The sequence below is a fragment of the Pseudopipra pipra genome, chromosome 3 (assembly GCF_036250125.1).
Source record: "Pseudopipra pipra isolate bDixPip1 chromosome 3, bDixPip1.hap1, whole genome shotgun sequence".
Classification (NCBI taxonomy): Eukaryota; Metazoa; Chordata; class Aves; order Passeriformes; family Pipridae; genus Pseudopipra; species Pseudopipra pipra.
In genome coordinates this window covers 12,070,961-12,089,496 of record NC_087551.1, presented here as the reverse complement: position 1 = coordinate 12,089,496, position 18,536 = coordinate 12,070,961, and the positions used below count along the sequence as shown (strand labels likewise).

At 49.7% G+C, this 18,536-nt stretch overlaps 1 protein-coding gene across 8 annotated transcripts in view; it reads right to left on the bottom strand.

The window, feature by feature from the left end:
• Window positions 1-5,542: 5,542 nt before the first annotated feature.
• The window catches only part of LOC135410913 (cullin-9-like), a 29,621-nt gene continuing 16,627 nt past the window's right edge, over window positions 5,543-18,536 (bottom strand). For 4 of the 8 annotated variants that reach the window (XM_064647832.1, XM_064647831.1, XM_064647834.1 and 1 more), the window contains 21 exons: window positions 18,328-18,504; window positions 17,970-18,085; window positions 17,317-17,499; window positions 16,806-16,966; window positions 16,271-16,481; window positions 16,011-16,176; window positions 15,721-15,866; window positions 15,421-15,538; window positions 14,769-14,965; window positions 14,429-14,688; window positions 13,988-14,351; window positions 13,538-13,678; window positions 11,087-11,251; window positions 10,836-10,999; window positions 9,865-9,958; window positions 9,569-9,643; window positions 8,970-9,080; window positions 7,525-7,642; window positions 7,044-7,177; window positions 6,757-6,851; window positions 5,543-6,495 (listed from right to left, as the gene is read on the bottom strand). In XM_064647832.1, coding sequence (XP_064503902.1) covers window positions 6,303-6,495; window positions 6,757-6,851; window positions 7,044-7,177; window positions 7,525-7,642; window positions 8,970-9,080; window positions 9,569-9,643; window positions 9,865-9,958; window positions 10,836-10,999; window positions 11,087-11,251; window positions 13,538-13,678; window positions 13,988-14,351; window positions 14,429-14,688; window positions 14,769-14,965; window positions 15,421-15,538; window positions 15,721-15,866; window positions 16,011-16,176; window positions 16,271-16,481; window positions 16,806-16,966; window positions 17,317-17,499; window positions 17,970-18,085; window positions 18,328-18,504 — 3,389 coding nt within the window. In that variant the 3' untranslated portion in view covers window positions 5,543-6,302. Of the gene's footprint in view, window positions 6,496-6,756; window positions 6,852-7,043; window positions 7,178-7,524; window positions 7,643-8,969; window positions 9,081-9,568; window positions 9,644-9,864; window positions 9,959-10,835; window positions 11,000-11,086; window positions 11,252-13,174; window positions 13,281-13,537; window positions 13,679-13,987; window positions 14,352-14,428; window positions 14,689-14,768; window positions 14,966-15,420; window positions 15,539-15,720; window positions 15,867-16,010; window positions 16,177-16,270; window positions 16,482-16,805; window positions 16,967-17,316; window positions 17,500-17,969; window positions 18,086-18,327; window positions 18,505-18,536 lie in introns of those variants that run through there. The other 4 variants (XM_064647833.1, XM_064647835.1, XM_064647836.1 and 1 more) reach the window with 3 other exon arrangements.

Below are 18,536 nucleotides of genomic sequence, written 5' to 3'. Positions count from 1 at the left end.
AAATGGGAACGGAGGAGGGAAGGGGCAACCTCCTCCCCCAAAGGTTCCTCCGCAGAAGGGCCAAGCCTCTCCGATGAAATCCCCGCAGGTCCGGGCTGGGGGCAGAACAGGGCGCAGGAGAACGAAGCTGAACTGGGGCCAGAAGCAGCCAGATGACCTAGCCGAAAACAAAATGAATCTCGGAACCTCTCCACACACACGTTCCCTGAGTCAGGGCAAAAGTGGAGTGCCTGCTGTTTCCCGAGAGGAGGAAAAAAACCTCATCACCTCCCCCCCCCCCCCCCTCCCCCGCCCAGTCTTCTGAGGGCCATCAGCCTGGAATGTGACCTGTCGGCCAGTTCTTCTGTGTGTGAATAACCCCAGACAAAAACCACCCTCCCCTTCCCTCGTTCAAACATCCCTCTTTTACAATGATGCAGGGGAAAGAAGAAAAAAAAATTCCCCACCTGGTGTTTTAGAACAAGTAAATCTATGACACAAGAGTTTCCCTTCCATTTAGTAACAGGCTCACATGAGGCTTTGTTTTCCTTTTGTTACTGATGTATTTGAAGAAGACCTTCTTGTTGTTCTTGACATCCTTGGCCAGATTTAATTCGGGTTGGGCATTGGTCTTCCTGGTCTCATTTCTACATGCTCTGACAACATCCCTATATTTATTTTAAGTGGCCTGTCCCTGCTTCCAGGTCCTCTGTATCTCCTGCTTGTATTTGAGTATTCACAGGAGTTCCTTGGTTGTCTATGCATGTCTCTTGCCCCTTTTGTCCAATTTCTTCCTCATTGGGATGACCCATTCTTGACCCTTGGAGGAAATGGTGCTTGAATATTGATCAGCTCTCTTGGACCCCTGTACTGGTTTTAAAATGCCAGGGAGGAAAAGTTAAGACTGCTCAAGCCACCCCTGTATGATAGGGGAAGGGGAAAACAAAGAAAACAAGACTGCAACCAGTTAAAAATGTTAGTCACAATTTTACTGAGGTAAAATTACCAATAACAACAGTACAGAGAAAAATGGTCAACCCACAAAACCAATAAAGGCAAAATGTTGTCTGGCCCCTCATCCCTAGGGCAAAACCAAAAATGGCACCCATTCCCTTGCCATGCACCACGTGGCCTGGGAAAAAAATGAAAGTAATGCGGTAAACAAGTTTCTCCAGTTTAACGCCTTCCCTGGGCAGACAAAAACAATGGGGAACAGGGGCAAAACAAAACCTGGAAGCCTATTTTGTCCAGAAGTATTTATTCTGCCAAGATGCTGGTGTGGGTTCTGGCGTAGTGGCAGCTGGTAAAAGCAGCAGCCATGGTCCCAGGCAGCTCCGGTGGTGGTGGTGCAGCTGTGGCGGCTCTCTTGCAGTGCTGAGAGGACACACAGTCCTGACTCCCAGTCCCACACACCCTCTCCTGCCTGTGCAGCAGCAAAAATAGCAAACCTTCCTATGAGAAATAAAAATACGTTTTTTTTTTATAAATAGGCTTATCGTGAAGTTGTAAGATATCCAAGTTCCAAGAGCTGAACTTGGGTATCAGGGTCTCTTTCGGCGGAATAAGGGAAATGAGAAATTTCTTAAAAATTAAATCTTTTAGGGCCATTTTGTACACGAGATTCCTTTTCTTCTTGGGCTAAGAACAAAGAAAGATCCATCGCCTTTGACAGGGAATGGCTTGCAGCCAATTGGGATAAAGGGAAAGCCCCTTTTCAGAGAAAAGAAACCTTTTTAGGTAAAAAGGAATACATTAAAACTTATCTGAGAAGGCTGGTGTCCTAGTTAGAACAGCTAGGACCAGTTCATCACTGAATGGGTGTAATCCAAAACTGTGTATTCTATAGCCTTCCATGCCATTTCCCAGAAACTGTTATCAATAGACCATTTACACCATCTGCCCAGAGCAGCCTGACTCCTCAGGCTATAAACTAGGTGTTAAGAGGCCTGTGAGATAGGAGGATGCTCCTGTCCTCACACCCATTGTGGAACCCCCACCCTGAGGGAGGTACTGGGCATTCCTGCCTGAACTGGAGGATATATAATCTTAGGGTCTTAGGACTTTTTTAACCACTCGTGGGATCCAGAGGAAGACTGCAGACCACCACTCTCAACCAGACTGCAACCACCACTTTTCAACCAGACTGCAACCACCACTCTCGACCGGACTGCAACCACCACTCTTGACCAGACTGCAACAGCACTCTCACCAACAGGTTTTCCCCCCTCCTTTTACTTTGGACTCAGGGGGCCCAATGAACACCACTCTGTTCATGCCCCAGGGTGCTGGGTTATACATTTGGGTTTTGTGGGTTAAAACCAATTGTTTGTCTGTATAATTGTACTTATTGTATTATTTTATTAAATTGTTATTCTGACTTATAATCTCTCTTTTGAGTTGGGTTCATTTCCCCTGACGGTTTACCTTTAAACCAGCACAGCTGGGATTTTGGAAAACTATAAAATGTATGAGTTGTATGCCCACAGGGTCTTTCTCCACGAAAAACTTGGTGAGAGAAGGACCCAGCACACCAAATAAATTCCTTGTTTCTTTGCTCCCTGAATTATGCCATCTTTCTAAATTTAAAAGAGGGATTTTTCCCACATTCCATTTTCGGCTTTGGGACTGAAAGAGGCAGTCCACCAAACATGACACAGAGGGTGTAGAATACACCATTTGGTCACCCCACATAGTGCTAAACTTCACCTCCTATCCTTTTAACTAGGGCAACCTTTCTTCGCTGCAAGGCCCATTCCTTTTGGATTCTTCCAAGAAGGTCCCTGAAGAGGATAAGTGTGTTCTGCTGAAGTCCATGGTTGCGATCTTCCTTGCTGCCCTGCTTCCTCCTCACTCGGTACTAAACTCCACAATCTCATGGTCGCTGTATCCAAGGCTGCTCCTAGCCTTTGCATCTCCATGGTCTAGTCTTCCTGGTCTCTTTCCCAAACAGCTTCATGACAACATTCCAGTCATGAGACCTGTCTCATTATGTATCCCATTATGCAGTAAGAGCAAAGCTCTGAGACTGCACAGGGAGCTCTAGTTCCTCCTGCTCATTCCCCATACTGCAGGCATTGGTATATACAGGCACCTTACAGAGGGATTGGAGTGTAGAGGTGCAAGAGGATGCCCTATAGTCACATCTTTGGCTTTCTGGGGGTATCCCTGCTTAAGCCTTATTTTTCTGGATGGGTGGTCACTATAACTTCCCCTTTCCCCCCACCTTTCCCAGCTTAAAGCTCACCTTACCAGGATGGCCATTCCTTTGGCAAAGACTTAATGCATGTCTAATGGACCTGAATGGCCCCTAATTCTGCCTCCCACTGTGGGTACTGTTACACTCCTACAGACTCTGCAAGGAGGCTTGGGACCTGGTAGACCTAAGTGAGGGGAAGAAGGAGGGGAGAATGAAGCAGGGAGGAAGAAAAAAAGGGAGGCAAGGGAAAATTGGGAAATAACAGGGAAGAAAAAAATGAGGGTGGGAGAGAGGGAGGGGGAAAGGCCAGGGGAAGGATGATGGAATGAAAGAAGAAAGAAAGGTAAAAGAAAGAAGGCAGGTAAAAAGGAATGAAGGCAGGCAGGGAGGCAGGCAAGAAGGAAAGAAGGAGGTATTGAGGAAAGTAGCAAAAGAAGAAGGAAGATAGGAATTAAGAAGTCAAGAAGGTGGAGAAGTGGGCAAGGAGGAATAGAGGAAAGCAGAAAGTCAAAAAGGCAGGAAAAAAGGGGAACTTAAGTGTGTAAGTATATAAAGTAAGGACAGAGGTCAATAGTGAAAGGAGGAGGTAGGAAGTAGAGAGTAATAAAGGACGGACATGAAAGGATAGACAGAAGGATGGACGAAAGGAAGAACAGAGGGGAGGAAGGACAGATGTACAGTGAGGATGGAGGGAAGTAAGGGGGGAGGGAAAGGAAAGGAGGAATGTAAAAGAAGAAAGGAATGTGAAAGAAGAAAGTAGGGACGTAGCACGTCTGTAGATATTGTACCTACCTTTGCATTTTATATGCAAAGTCATTTGATTGTAAATAAATTTCGTTTACAGGTTGTCATGATCTGGGGAAATGGATGTTCATCAGAAGTAATGGAGGTAGAAGGGATAGCAGGCAGGAAATAAAAGAGAACTTGGCAATCATGCCACATAACGTTATCTGTCAACAAAATCAACCAACCTTACCTGGATGGACAGGCTCCCTTACTTAGCCTGGATGAGAAATATGCCATTTTTCTGATTAATAAACAGGCAAATGTTTCATCATTCAATTAGGGATGTTCATGGATGAATGAGACTCTCACTGTCCCTACTTACTATGCTGAGAAAGAAACCACAGTCAAGAGAACAGGCTTGTCAAAAATCAGCAGGGAAATAAGCCCCTGTTGATCACAACTCTAGTCTGACACTGTGAAGAAACTTCAGAGGTGGGAGGCCCCCACAGTTGTACAACTCAGACCAGTTGCCAGTGAAATACTACTCCTAATTTTTACCACTTACCCAGTGAGGTTTGTGAGTGAGTGAGTCCCAAAGGGCTCTCACTTCTGATGCCAAGTGCCTGGCATGACCAGCTCCAGTGTCAGGTAGGTAGTTTGACTGGGACAGTACCCCTGTCAAACCATAACACAGGTGTCCTACGAGCTAAGGGAGGACAGAAACCTCCCGCAGAGCAGAACAGCAAGGTTTGATCTTGACTTTCAGTACAAATATTGTCCATGAGAGCAGAGACACAATCCTTCTGACCTTTTGGGTTTTAAGTAGGCATCCAGGAAACAGTGAATGAAGAACTCAAGGCATGAATCTCCACATAAGCAACTTCAGCATCTAGGACATTCTGCTCTGTCCCCCCCACAACCTGGGAAATTCAGGTTGTTCCTGCAAGGAACAAGTGGTCACACTGGGGATGAGGCTGTCTGGGCATCCCCATCATGTCTCTCCCCCTCAGTGCCCCTGAGAAGAGGGCCCGAAGAAGTGTCACAGGGAACCCACTTGCCACATATGGGCAGCAGGGTTGGGACTTCCACCATGAGAGACTGCAGGATTAGGAGTTAGGGGGTGCAGGGGAGTGGAAAAATTAGTCCTCTCTCCTGGTCTGTCCTGGCAGTTGGTCCCTGCCCAGCATCCCGTAAGAACCCCAGAGCCCTCCCAGATGATACCCAAGCCTTAAGAGCCCTGTATCTCCAAAACAATCCTACAAACCTCAAAATCACCCCTCAAGCCCAATAGCAGTTCCACATCTGCCTTCTGCTGGGCACCAGATGTTACCACCTTCATCAACACGCAGGCAGTCTTGTCTTGCACCTGCTCCCAGAAACACCAGCCCCATCACCCTGTGTGGTCTGGTCCGCCATCCTCTTTCCGTCCCTCCCCATACCTCTTTATGTTCCCTGAACTGCCCAGGAAGGAAAAGGCACTTTATAGGGCAGACTGTGTGCCCTGGGTGAGGATTCCAAACCCACATCAATTTCACAAATAACTCCTGGGATGAGCACATCAAGGTCACATCCTCCTCACTTGAGGATATCCTACTCTCCCTCCCCATTCATGTTCCCCACAGACAACAAGGAGGCTTGTGCTAGAAGAAAACTGTTTCTTTTTTTAAACAGAACTTTTTTCAACCCTTATTCCTCAGGGTTTTCTTTTTTTTTTGCAAAGATAAAGTATTATCTGAACAATCTCTGCATATATATATATAACATATGTTTATACACTTAAACAGTCCTGCAAACTTGTGTCACTCGTAGCCCTTCCTGCTTCACAGCAGAGAAGAAAACTCCAACAGCAAAAATGCTGCCCCTCTCAACTAGAGGAACTGAACCACATCCATCTGTGGCTCTGGAGGGAATCCCACCAGCTCCAGATGCAAGGCTTTGACTTGAGTGTAAATGCATCACTCTACAGCATTTCTAGACACTGGCCATTTCTAAACAGTGCCATGCTAGGATACATGCCACACTCACCTGTGCTCAGACCTTGGGAAGAGCACATCCAAGGACAATGAGCAGCCCTTTAACAGGTGGCAAGTAGTCCTAACTTTGCAGGTGGACTGTGACTTTCTAACTCAAATACCTATAGGCAGAACTGGAGACAAGGAAAAAAGGCAAGGAGATATCTTTCTGAGAGACGTGGCCACAGGAACACAGACTAGCTGCCCAGAGCAATGGTTTTGCATATTAGAGTCACTGAGCAATTAGCCTCCCAGAGGAAATGCTTTGTTCCGCTTGAGAGCTCCTCCCTGCCTTTGAGGAAAAACACTAACACAAACTGGTTGAGACAGAGTAGAGGCAGAGGTCCAGGCTGGCAGGCTGGGTGGCAGACCACTTCTATGGTGGTCTTCTAGCTATGATAGCTATCATCATCATCAAAGTAGGAATCACAATCTGATCCATTATCAATCATAAAGTTGTCTTCATCAAGGTCATCAACGTCATCATAGTCTTCCTGCCACTGTGGATCATACTCCTCATCTTCAACCTCTTTGCCACCTTCATCTGTGTTGGGGGAGTCACACAAGATGGTACGTTTTTGCCTGTTGAGAAGGAGAGCATCAGAGCAGAGCCCCAGCTGTGAGAAGCAACCACAACCCAACCCCATAGTGCCCTACTACAGAGGTTTTGCTGGTTTCCTTACACCACTGTCACTTAAATTGTTACCTCAAATCACAAAAGAAGATGCAAGTAATTAGTATCTGTCATTCACTCTTTTGTATGTCAGTGAGCACAGGAGAAAACTCTGCTCACCTGCTTTTTGTCTGCACTTATCCACTTTTTATCCAGCTAAGAAAACTCACCCTGTATAGGCAAGGGCTGAAGTAGGCACATTTGCGAGTTTCAACTTTCTCTGACCAGGATCTCCTGAAGACTGGAGCCCAACATGGAAATCCTGCTAGCATGAAAGAACAATCAGAAGAGAGAGAGAGAGACAATATGCAATTTGGGGTGTATTTTGTGCTGCAAACCCCTTCCCTACACACACAACCCTTAGAGTCTAACCCCTCAGCTGACCAAGCCCCTTGTCTTGCACACAATCAAATTAGACCAGAGCAAGATAAGCCACTATCAGGCATGTGAACTTCACCTGTGTGGAGTGCCAGAGAATTGCAAAGAGACGCTCCTTGATCTGGCGTACCAACTCCAAACCAGCACTGAAATGCTCTGCTTTCAGAAGCTGAAGAGAGGAGGCCAGGTCCTGGTACTGCAGCAGGGTTTCCTCTGCAATTGAAGACCAATAAAGTCATGTTGCATCACACACTCTTAAGCAGAGACCAAGTCTTTGGCTCTGACTGTGAAGCCAGTCACAGCTACTTAGATCTCCTGTGCATATATGGCACATTGCAAAACGGAACATGTTGCTCTTTACTGCATTAATCTCCATTGGCAGCCAAATTGTGCCAGTGGACTTCTCAGAAATTACATCAAGAAGGCAAAAATGGGCTGGGAGAAGTGAGAGGCCAGCTAGGTGCTGGTGTGTACGCTATTGTCCCACTACAGAGTTGCTGCTCTTTGAACTATACAGTTTGGAACACTAGTCGCTACTTTAAAGAGGCTGCAGGACTTACCCAGAAGGATCTGCAGAGCATTAGTGAGCAGCTCTAGGCTCTCAGCCTGCTGTTCCACAATATCCATGCTCTCAGTGTCCTGGTTATAGTAGCTGTACACACAGGAGTAAGCCAGCACCTGGAACAGTACAGATCATGCTGTTAAGCACCCTCCTTCAGCTTCAGAGTGGGCAAGAAGTGAGCAGTATCAAACCCTTCCAGACCTCATTGCTATTAGTGGCTGAAAGAAGCCTGGCGGCACTTCTGGTGTGTGGCCATAGCCCAGTGACCCATTATGCCAAGTGACAGCAGTGCCAGGCTACCTAGAGCTACTCACAGGATTGGAAATGAATGCGCAATTATTTTATATTGAAGTCTGAAAGAACTGATTGTTCCCACCTGCAAACCATCACGAAAACACAGACTGTAAATGCATAACGAGTGTCACTGAACAGCAGGCAAAAAGTCAAAACCACCAGCACACACGACCTAGGCATTGCTGGGCAGCCCAGGCTGAACTCAAGTGGCAATGAACTGAGGGAATGGAGCACAAAGGGAAGCAGGCATGGTACTATAGAGCACCAAGAGCCCACAATAAAGGGGTTTCAACAAGTGTCAAACTCCTATTATGAATGAATGACCCCTAAAGCAATCTAGGCACCCAGCAGGAAGCAAGATCACTGTTTCCATTTAAAGAAATGGGCCAGAAAATTCAGCAGCAGCAACAAGCAACAGTGGTATGTATCCTGGAAAACACAGGGGCTACCGTACTGAAAAGACAATATAGGGTCAGGCATCCTTCTTCTACATGCCTCTCTCAAAATCAAGCCTGAGTGCAAAAACAAGGTGTATATGCAAAGTCAATATCACAAGACAATTCCCACCTCCTGACTATGTTTCAGAGGATAGCAGGCATTACAGGCCTAAGCTTTCACAAGCTTACTGCACACTTCCAGTGGCTGCACTGCAAATCCTTTTTAATGTGGCTATCAGGGCATACAGTAATTAACTCAGGCTTCCAAAATATCATGAAATGGAGTTAAGAAAGAAAAATCATAACATGAACATCAAGAGGAACTTCCTAACTGAAATACAGCATCAGGAGAGCTTTCAAAAGGTAAGTATCTTCACCAGGGCATTTCAAATTGGAATGGACCAAACCCAGTATATAAAAACCCTATAGACCCTTGTGTTGATTCCATGGTGCCAACTTGAGCTAAGTTGTCTTATGATCCGACTGTAAGGAACACTGCAAACAGAGCCCAACTCTGAGTGAGAGCAGGGAAAGGCAGACATGAGCTCTGACCCTGTCCTGATGCTATCCTTCCCCTTCTGCTTTTCCTGTCTCCCCTTGTTTGGAGTACGTCAAGGTTCATGTCTCCTCATGTCTCTTCACTTTAAGAAAGGCATAAAACACACTAATACAATTAGGTCTAAACCTCAGCAGGACTGTTATCCAGCCTTACCTTCCGTGCCTGTTCTAGCACTTTGCAGGCATCAAGAACAAAGGTCAAGTTCCTAATTTTTGGCATCTCTCTGATGGAAGAAATACTGTTCCTCAGACTCGTGGCAAATTCCTGCAATAACCAAAGGAGGGAAAAAAAAAAGCCAATGTCAGTGTCAAACTCTACAAGATTAAAAAAACAGCACCTTCCACACAGGTAATTGCTAAGCATCCTGAAGTGCCATCCCAGAAGATGCAGACAGCAGCAGAGCATTTAATGCATCCAACTATGACATCTCTGTCACTGTGCCATCACTTCGACCTTTTATACTACCTCAGCTCTAGGCAGAATTCTGCCTTCAATCACCATTGCTTCCAACTACTGCATCACTTTGAGTCTCTGAACACCACAAGTCAGGTGCTCAGTTTCCTCAACAGACTTGGTAGAAGAAAGAAGGCCAAGGACTACCCCTTATGTCAGAGCAAGGGTGAAATGGTCAGGCATCCCAACCTGGACCTGAAGCCTACTTCTCAGCAGAGAAGACACTGAGACATAACAGAAGCTATCTTGATCCCTAGGGCTAAGGCAACAACAGCATCTGCAAAGGAAGGAGGCCTTACCCTTGCATGATGATGAAAGGTGCATCTCTCATTGTAATCCTGAAAACGCTTCTCCTGCCAAGCTGCTTTACTCACCTGAAAGGAAAGGTAAAAGTAACCTGTAGCAATTTCTCTGAAGTACTAGGGCTGCCTGGAAACGGCTACCACACACAGAGACTTTGACAATGCTGTTAGTATTACTGGCAAGCACAGAAGTCCAGAATAAAGGACCCAAGTGGAGATCCTCACCCTCTCTCTGAGAGGCTGGGTGCTTCTGAACACAGGCATGAACCACGGGGATACAGCAAACCACTCACCATAGCAGAGCAGTTGTAATAATCCTTATGATTCGGTCTCCAGGGCTTGAGGCAACGCCAACAGAAGCCATGACTACACTTTGTACATGTCATACTAAATGGTAGGAAAAGAACAATAGAAATCACTCAGACCTAAGAGCCACTTGCAGACAGTTCCTTCCAGTGCTCCTACATCACAGCACTGGAGTGTGCCACGCAGTCAGTCCCATTCACCCAGTATATTTTTTTAAAGCCTTTCCTAAAATCAGATGATGCTTAAAACCAGTCAATGTCTCCAAAAATGAGATGGGTAAACTGACAGCATGATCTCACAGTAGCTTATCAAGTACTTAAAGGGTGACTAAGCATTCCACAGTTTGAAGCAAGATCCACATGAGCACCTCACCCTTCCCTCACGCATGTAGCACTCCACACAATGCAGAAAGGCACTGCACAGCCCTAAGGCCACACATCACATGTGGGACAAATCACAGCTGGGCATTAAGGGCTGTGCCAGTGCAAGAGAGAAACAAATGGCAACTCCTAAGCCCTAGCTTCAAAGCTGGAGGTAATTCCCCTATCATGTTAAAAGCTGCCAGAGATCCAAGCTGATTCAAAACAAACAGTCAAAAGAAAATTGCTTTAAGTTACAGGAATAGGCGAGCATGAAAGAAAAAATGGTGCTGAGCTATCCACTCCCCCTTTACTTCTGTATGGCTATAGTGGATTCTGAGAGCAGACAAGAGCACAAGGTATTGCAAAATCAGTTCTATCACGGAGCCATCAACAGATTTAACTCTGAATGTTGGGGAACATTTTGCTTTTCTAGGAATTAAAAGCAATCACTCATTCTCCTAAAACTGTAAACCAGACCTGCTATAACAATTAATTGTCAAAAAAAAAAAAAAAAAAGAAAAAAAAAGCAAAGCACAGTGGACCTAACTGTTTTTGCCCTCTCCTGTCTCCAGTAGCAAGCAAAAATGTATACTCACTGCAGGCAACCCTCATTTTTCTCTATCTGAGCCTGGCAGTTTGGGCAGTGCTTTGAAATGAGCTTAGCCAGATGTTTGCTTTGGGCTTCACTTGTCATTCCTTCATAGTATCCATCATCATCTACCCACTGAGAAATGTGGCTGCAGCTGGCAGGATAATGGGCCTGAAAGGGAGACAGTCAACCACACAAAAGCAGAATGGTGCATGCCAAACCTAAGACAGTATTGCTCATGATTCAGCTCAGCCTCACCTCTGGGAAGTTGCAGTTGAAGCAGGATATCCAGGAGCACTTGGAACAGGCTGCTCCATAACCAAGTCCATCCTTAAGGAGGATCTGATCACAGCCCTGAGGGTTGGTGCACCATGTCAGGTTGGAGCAACACTCAACATAGCGTCTGAGGAGGGCTTTTTCATACTGTAATAAGAAGCCAGTAAGGAGATTTAAGGCAGAGAAGCTGCATAGTTAGGCCTTACAAGCAGGGTCTGGAGCCTCTGGGCTATACATCTCACTAAACAACTGCTCACAACAAAACAGCACTCAATTAGTTTATTCTTTCATTTCCCTGTAAATTTCCCCATTCCCACATGTCATATCTGGAGGGTGTTTCATTTCACAGAATTGCTGAGGTTGGAAGGCATTTCTGGAAATAGAAAACTAGTCCAACCCCTCCAGCTCAAAGTAGGATTGCTCAAGACCATGTTCAGTTGGGTATTGAATATACCCAAGGATAGAGACTACAAACGTCTCTGCCCAACCTGGTCTAACATTTCATTACCCTTACTATTAAAAAAAACCTCAACAACCCAAAAAACAGTATTCTTACGTTTAAATGGAATTCCTTGTATATAACTTAGTGCCCACTGCCTCTTATCCTTTCACTGGACATCATGAAGAAGAATCTGGCTCCTTAATCTCATTTGTGAATTTACACATGTTGATAAGATCCACTCCTGAGCCTCCTCTTCACCAGTCTAAACCAACCCACCTCTCCCAGCTACTTCAAGAGGTGCTCCAAAACCTAATTCATCTTTGTGCCCTTTTGCTGGATTCTTCCCAGTATGTCCATGTCTGTCTTGTCCTGGTGAGCCCAGAAAGGGCCACAGTACTCCAGATGTTGTCTCATCAGCACTGCGTACAGGATCACCTTCCTCAGCCTGCTGTCACTGCTCTTCCGACATCAACCTAAAACACTAGTGGACCTTCTTAGCCATGAGGGCACAATGCTGGCTTATGTTTAATTTGGTGTCCACTGTGATCCTTTTTCTTATTCCTGCAGAGATGTTTTCCAGATGGTTGACCCCCAGCATATCCTGTTGCATTGGGTTATACTACACCAGGAGCAGGACTTGGCATTTCTTTTTGTTGAACTTGGAGCAATATGTTTTAACTTCAGCATTAGATCTTCACACAATAATCTAGTTATTTTGAAAACAGGATTGGACTAGAGATTTCCACAGATTATTGCAATCTAAATTATTCTATGACTGTCTCTGCACAAGACATTAACACTCCAGCCATACCACTTACTGAGCAAAGGAAAACATAATATTTCAGTGAGAGAATCAAAGTAACCTGTTAAAATTAGCTGCAATTTATGTTCAATAATTATTTCTTTTTATAAAAAAAACCACAGCAACAGGCTATTAAACCTGCTCTCAGACAGGTGTGACTAAGGGATTTGCAAAGGCAGTAAGGACTAACTGTCCAGATATATGCACTAATTATTTGAGCACTTCTTACAAAAAAACAAAAAACCGATACATCTAAACCAATGCTTTTCTGTAGCCTTGCTCATTTTGGTTGCTAGCTTGCAAGCTGAAAGAGAAACTGTAAGATAGACAACCCTTCATGACTACTGTTCATTTCTCCTTATGACTGTTCATACAGGATCATAATGACAGTAAGAAGTTGGAAGAAGAGAATATTTTTTGAGAAGCAAAGGAAGTGGAGACCTGTCAAACAACAGAACAGTGGAAAACAGACAAGACTGTTCTGTCCCACAGTTAACAGAAATAGTCTGTCATGTGACAGCTACAGCTCTGCCATTAGGTGGGGAAGGCATTCAGCTCTAATAACTAAAAACTGAAACAATAGAGAGAAAAAGTAGCTTCTGCCTCAGAACAAGCAGCTGCTGCTGTCCCCTGCTGACCAAGGACTAAGGTAACCAGGAAGCCTGGTTTAGAAATGTCTGTAGACCCACACACACTTAGTGAAGATTAAATCTGATGTGGTAATTTCTGCCATCTTCACAAAAACCTGAGGTGCTCAAAGCCAGAGACTGATGGAAGAGAAACAACATAGAGGTCATCAGTGTAGCAATAGAATGAAATTGCTCACGTTTTCCTTTGTCCTAGATTTTACAATTGCTTCCAGCACACCAGTAGAGGATACTTGTCATGAGCTGCTACCACAGCTTTCACCTGGGCCTGAACTAATGATGCACCTGAAACATTATTTGCAGGAGACATATTTAGAGGAAATACCACTGTGCTCTTTTGCTGATATTATGCTTTCTTGAATAGCTGGTATTGGTCATAATCAGAGATAACAGACACCACTGGGCAGAAATCTGGTTGGCCTCAATTATCACAGTGCCAGAGTTAGTAACAGAAAGGGGAAAAGCAGCAGCAAGATTATTTGATAGTGCTGACCAAAATGAAACAGAGCTTAGACACAAAGCAACCACCTCTCCTACTTCACCTTTGCTATGATGTCCTCAGAGGACACAATGGAGTAAATGAAGGCTGTGGTTGGCTGTGCACAGCACTCGGATATGGGACAGGTGCAGTTGACAACCATGTTCTGTTCAATGCGAGTCGTGAGATATTCACTCCAACAGGGCTGTGAAGGCAGAAAAGAGGAGATGAGACCTAAACAGGGTCGTGTGATCCTGGAAGCCTTCCCCACCCAGCAGAGGGTGCGCAAAACCCCTGGGTAAGTAACAAACCCATGGGTAAGTACTCAAAAGCACAAAAGTGGGAATGGACAAATCAGGAGCTGAAGAATCACAACAAAAAAGGGAGCTGAGAAAAGAGAACGTATCAGCTCTGAAAATCTCTGATAACATCTTCAGACAAAGAACAGCTGCTCCAAGTAGGCAGCAGCAATTCCCCAGCAAGTCACAGGAATCAAAGACCCCAGGACCTTCACCTTGCAGCAGTAGTGCATGCAGCAGAGCATTGGTGGCTTCTCAGTGGGACATAGCCGGTTCACACAGACTGGGCAGTGGGTTCCAGGGCTCGGAGGAGGCTGGACATCCTGCACTTGCAGCCCCGAGGAGATGAGCAGAGCATCACGGTTCTCCACATAGCACTGGATCAGGAAATCCACGTTCCACCTACAGTGCATGAGGAGGTGCCGAGCAACGTCATCCGATATGCTCAGAGTGTCCTGGACCTGCTGTACTGTCTGGTTCATGAGCAGCTTTGCCTCCTCTGGACTAAGTGTGTGCCCCATTGGCACCTGCAGCATTGCCATAAGATATTCTTCTGCCCTGTCTATGCCAGGATTCAACCTGACATGGAAAAACGTGTCATGTTCATACAGGGTGGAGATGCACACCCCTCCACACCTGGTGACATGCCTCCCTACCAATGCAGGCTGTCTATGCTGTCCTCATCTGGAGATGCCTGTGGTGGCCTGCACTGGAAAGTCATCTGTGCCTGGCCCCCAAGAGGTGTCGTAGGTTCAGCAGAGATGTATTCCAAGACATGAGGCCTCCCCTCCTGGCGCCGGAGATAGCCCTGGTTCAACAGGTGCAGGACACAGGACAGCACGTCCACGCTGTGGCAGCAGAAGCTCAGAAACTGCACACCTGGCCCCAACCTGCCCTTCTGACAGGCATCAATCACCTATGGCAGCAAGGGAGCCCCACACTGCAGTGTGCCACAGCACCCATGCAGCCCCTCTCTGCCCCCCAGGACCTTCGTACCCTGAACACCAGGTTGTCAACGTGGAGCTGCTTCTCCACCTTGAGGATGCGGGTGATGAGGCAGCAGAGGACGTTCCTCTTCCTTTCCAGGGCGCTCACCTCAGCCCTCTCTGTCCGCAGGTACCTCTGCTGAGGCAGCAGCCTCAGGTGGCGGCCAGAGGCCTGGGCCAGGGCTACCTGGTTCAGCCGCAGTGCACCTGGAGCCAGCACCCAACCCAGGGTCAGCCAAGCCTCCAGCAGGGCCTTGAAGGAGCCCCAGGACACACATGTGGCTGCTGGACCCAACCTGGGCCTCCTCCTGCTGCCCCCACAGTTGGCCGCCACAGCCCTGTCCCGCACACGTGGCCCCAAGCAACAGCCACGCACACAACCCCATCCCTGTCCCCAGCCCACACACACAGACCCGAGACACAACCATCCACACTGACCTGCACCCCAAGCATGGCCCCAAGCCCCAGCCCCACACACCACTCCCAACCCTACACCTGGCCTAATGGCCCCAACCTGGCACACAGACTCGCACCCCCAGAACCACCAGACAGACCCACCCCAGCCCACTCACTTGCCGTACGAGTTTGTGCACCCCAAACCCCAGCACCTACTCAGGGCTCAGAGCAGCACCTCCCCAGGGGTGCCCCAGCCCCACATTCACCTCCCAGTGTGCAGCTCTGCACCAGGACGCCCTGGCCGTGGGTCAGCGGTGTCAGCGCGTGGTGCACCAGGTCAGCAGGGAGCCCTGTAGCCTGCAGCAGGGCCTCCACAGCCACCTCCTGCAGCAGGGCATGGGAGGTGAATGGCTGGCCAAGACCTACTGGCTGCAGGCCCAGCTAAACAAGGGTGTCCTGTGCCCCAAACGCTGCTGGAGACCCCACTGGAAGGGAAGGGAGGACACAGCCCTGCCAGGCTCTGGCAGCCACTGCCTCCCTCCCCCCACTGTGGCCCCAGCTCCTACCTCAGCACTGTTGAAGCACAGCAGGATGTACATCTGTAGCGTGGACACGTGGAGGACACAGTCTCCAAACTGCAGCTCAGCGTGGCCCAGCCACGTCCACTGCAATCGCTGGGGCTTCGTGCACTCCCAGCCCAGCTGGCTCTGGCCTGCCAGGGACAGTGTCAGCACAAGGGCCAGCCCTGACCAGCACTCCCAGCCCACGCCAGCACACCACCACTTCTGGCTGAGCTGCTGGGGAGGGTCTGGGCCCCGGCAAGACCCACACGCACACCCACTGCCACAGCACTCACTCTGCCGGCAGAAGTCAGCAAACTCATCCAGGGGGGAGCTCAGCATTGCCGAGAAAAATCTCCCAGGGTTATCCATGTAACAGAGTGGGGAAACAGGCCAGCAGCGCGGGGACAGGGCCAGCACCTTCACCTCTGGCACATCTGCCACCGAGGCTGTCTCCAGCACCTGGGCATGGGGACATGAGGGTGGCTCAGCTCAGGCTCCAGGATCCCCATGAGGAATGCCGGTGGTCTCCAACCTCCCCACCCCACCCTCTCACCTCATCCAGGCCCGTGTCCAGCTCCAGCAGCCGCTTATCCTGCTCCTGCAGCTGGAAGAGGCAGAACTGCCGCTGGAGCTCCTCTGACTCAGCCAAGTTGCTCAGCATATCTTGGGGAAAGCGGCTGGGGAAGCACAGCCCGATCTGCTCCACGATGCCTCCTTCCAGCCAAGACGGCCCTTGTGTCAGGAGCCGGTCCCCCAGGTAGTGCCTGCCACAGCCGCCAGCATTAGGTCAGGGGTGGGCCCCGGCCCTGTGGTCATCAGCCACCCGCCAGGAGACAGACACAGCCCCGGCCTCATCCCATGCCACACAGGCCTGGCAGCACACACATTCTGGGAATGCACACACATTCTGGGAATGTGTGTGCAGGGAATGTGCCTCTGCAGACTGGCAGCACCCACGGGTGCTCCACACACCAGAGCCGGGAAAAGCAAAGCGGGAGCACCACTGCCACACTGGGCCAGGCTCCCCCACCATGCCATGCCACCCTGCACCAGGCCCCTGGTTCCACGGACACACACAGCACCCTCACCTGTAGAAGTGCTCGAAGCTGTGGGCGAGCTCCAGGCCACCGAAGACGACAAAGGGCTCCAAGAACTGCTGCAGCCGCTCCAGCGGCCCTGTGCTGCCCTGTGCTGCCCTGCGGAGCTCCTGGATCTGCACATCAAGGTAGCGGGCAAACTGCTCACTCACCTGTGAGGAACAGGGCTAGCTGTGGAGGGGACTCACAGGGTGGCCACAGTGCAGGCCTGGGGGAATGTCCCCTGGGGGAGCAGCTGGGAAGCTCTGGCACTCTCAGGTGGGGGCCAAGGGTGCCCAAGCACCAGCCCAAGGCACACGTGTGCCGGGGCAAGCCCCACACCATGATGAGCGCCACACACCCACAGCTGGGGACCGGGCTGCCGCAGGACAGGGCTCTGTGGCTCGGTGGGGACGAGCACACCACCCACCCAGAGCTCGCCCCAAGGCCATGGGCCAGGGCAGCTCCCCAACCTGCGCCCGCCTGGGGCCACTGGTGCCGGTGCCGCACTCCCTCAACTCACGTGCAGGGCAGTCAGGAAGGAGAGCTGCAGCAAAGCCCCTGCAAAGCCCTGGCCCAGGGCCAGCATGAAGGCGGCCTGCTGCCCAAAGAGCTCCTCTGTGGCACTGCGCAGGCGCTGGTACAGCCCGCAGTATTGCTCTGCAAGGTCTGGCACCTGCCCTGCTGCCTCCAGGAACTGCTGTACCTGTGGGACACAGAGCGAGAGGGGTGAGCCCCACAGCGGGATGTGCCCGTGGGAATGTTTGCAGCCCCAGCCTTGCTCTGCCAACACTGACTCCTTGGGTCCCAGCCAGGGGCCAACTCGGGGCCCTGTTGCTGCTGCAGGCTGCCAAGAGCTTGTGGAGAGGGCTGGGCAGGGTCTGTGAGGGAATGACAGAGGCACAGCAGCAGCCCAGTAGGAAATCAGGGGTCTGACACTGTACCTTGCTCTTGGCCTGGCAGCATCAGCCTGGGTGCAGGGCCTGGCTGACACCTGAGCCATGCCAGGGTGGCAAGTGCAGCGGAGCTGTTCCCACATTGCTCTGGGCTCTGTGGAGGCCTGGTACAGCCCTGTGCCCTCCCCATGCTCCCAGGGCACTGCCAGGCCTCACTCTCTGCTCCACCCACCCAGTGTGGGTCCCACATGCCCCTCCCAGCTGCCCCTCCAAGCTCTACCTGCTGCTGCACCACGCCACGCCAGCACTGAGAGATTCCCCACAGGCCACTCGATTTCTCCACCACTGCCTTCGCAGCCCTGGCCGGCACCTCCTTGTTCTTCCCCGCCTTCCCACCTGCCAAGGGTCAACCCTGGGGTTAGTGTGGCTCTGTGGACAGACCCCACACACTGATCGACCACAGCAGGTCAGAGGGGACGCTGGGCAGGCATGGCCACTGCTGGGCCATGACCACAAGCCTTTCCTGGCTCAGGAGCCTCCTGTGCCACAGAGCCCTCCCAAGACGAGCCCCACGGCCACAGCCTGACATCCTGGACCACAATCAGCCCAGCCCCACGGGAGGGCAGTGCCTCACTCACCAGCTGCTCTTGTCTCCTCCGGCTCTGGGCCACCAGGGTCCACGTGCACCAGGAGCTGGGTCAGGCGCCGCACACAGGATCCAAAGGCAGCCCTGTGTCCCCTGGCACGGTGGGGCGGCTCCACACTCTCCAGGTACTCCCTCAGCAGCCAGGCCAGGGGACTGATGCCATCAGGGTCTGCAAGGCCAACCAGACTCAGAGCCAGCTGC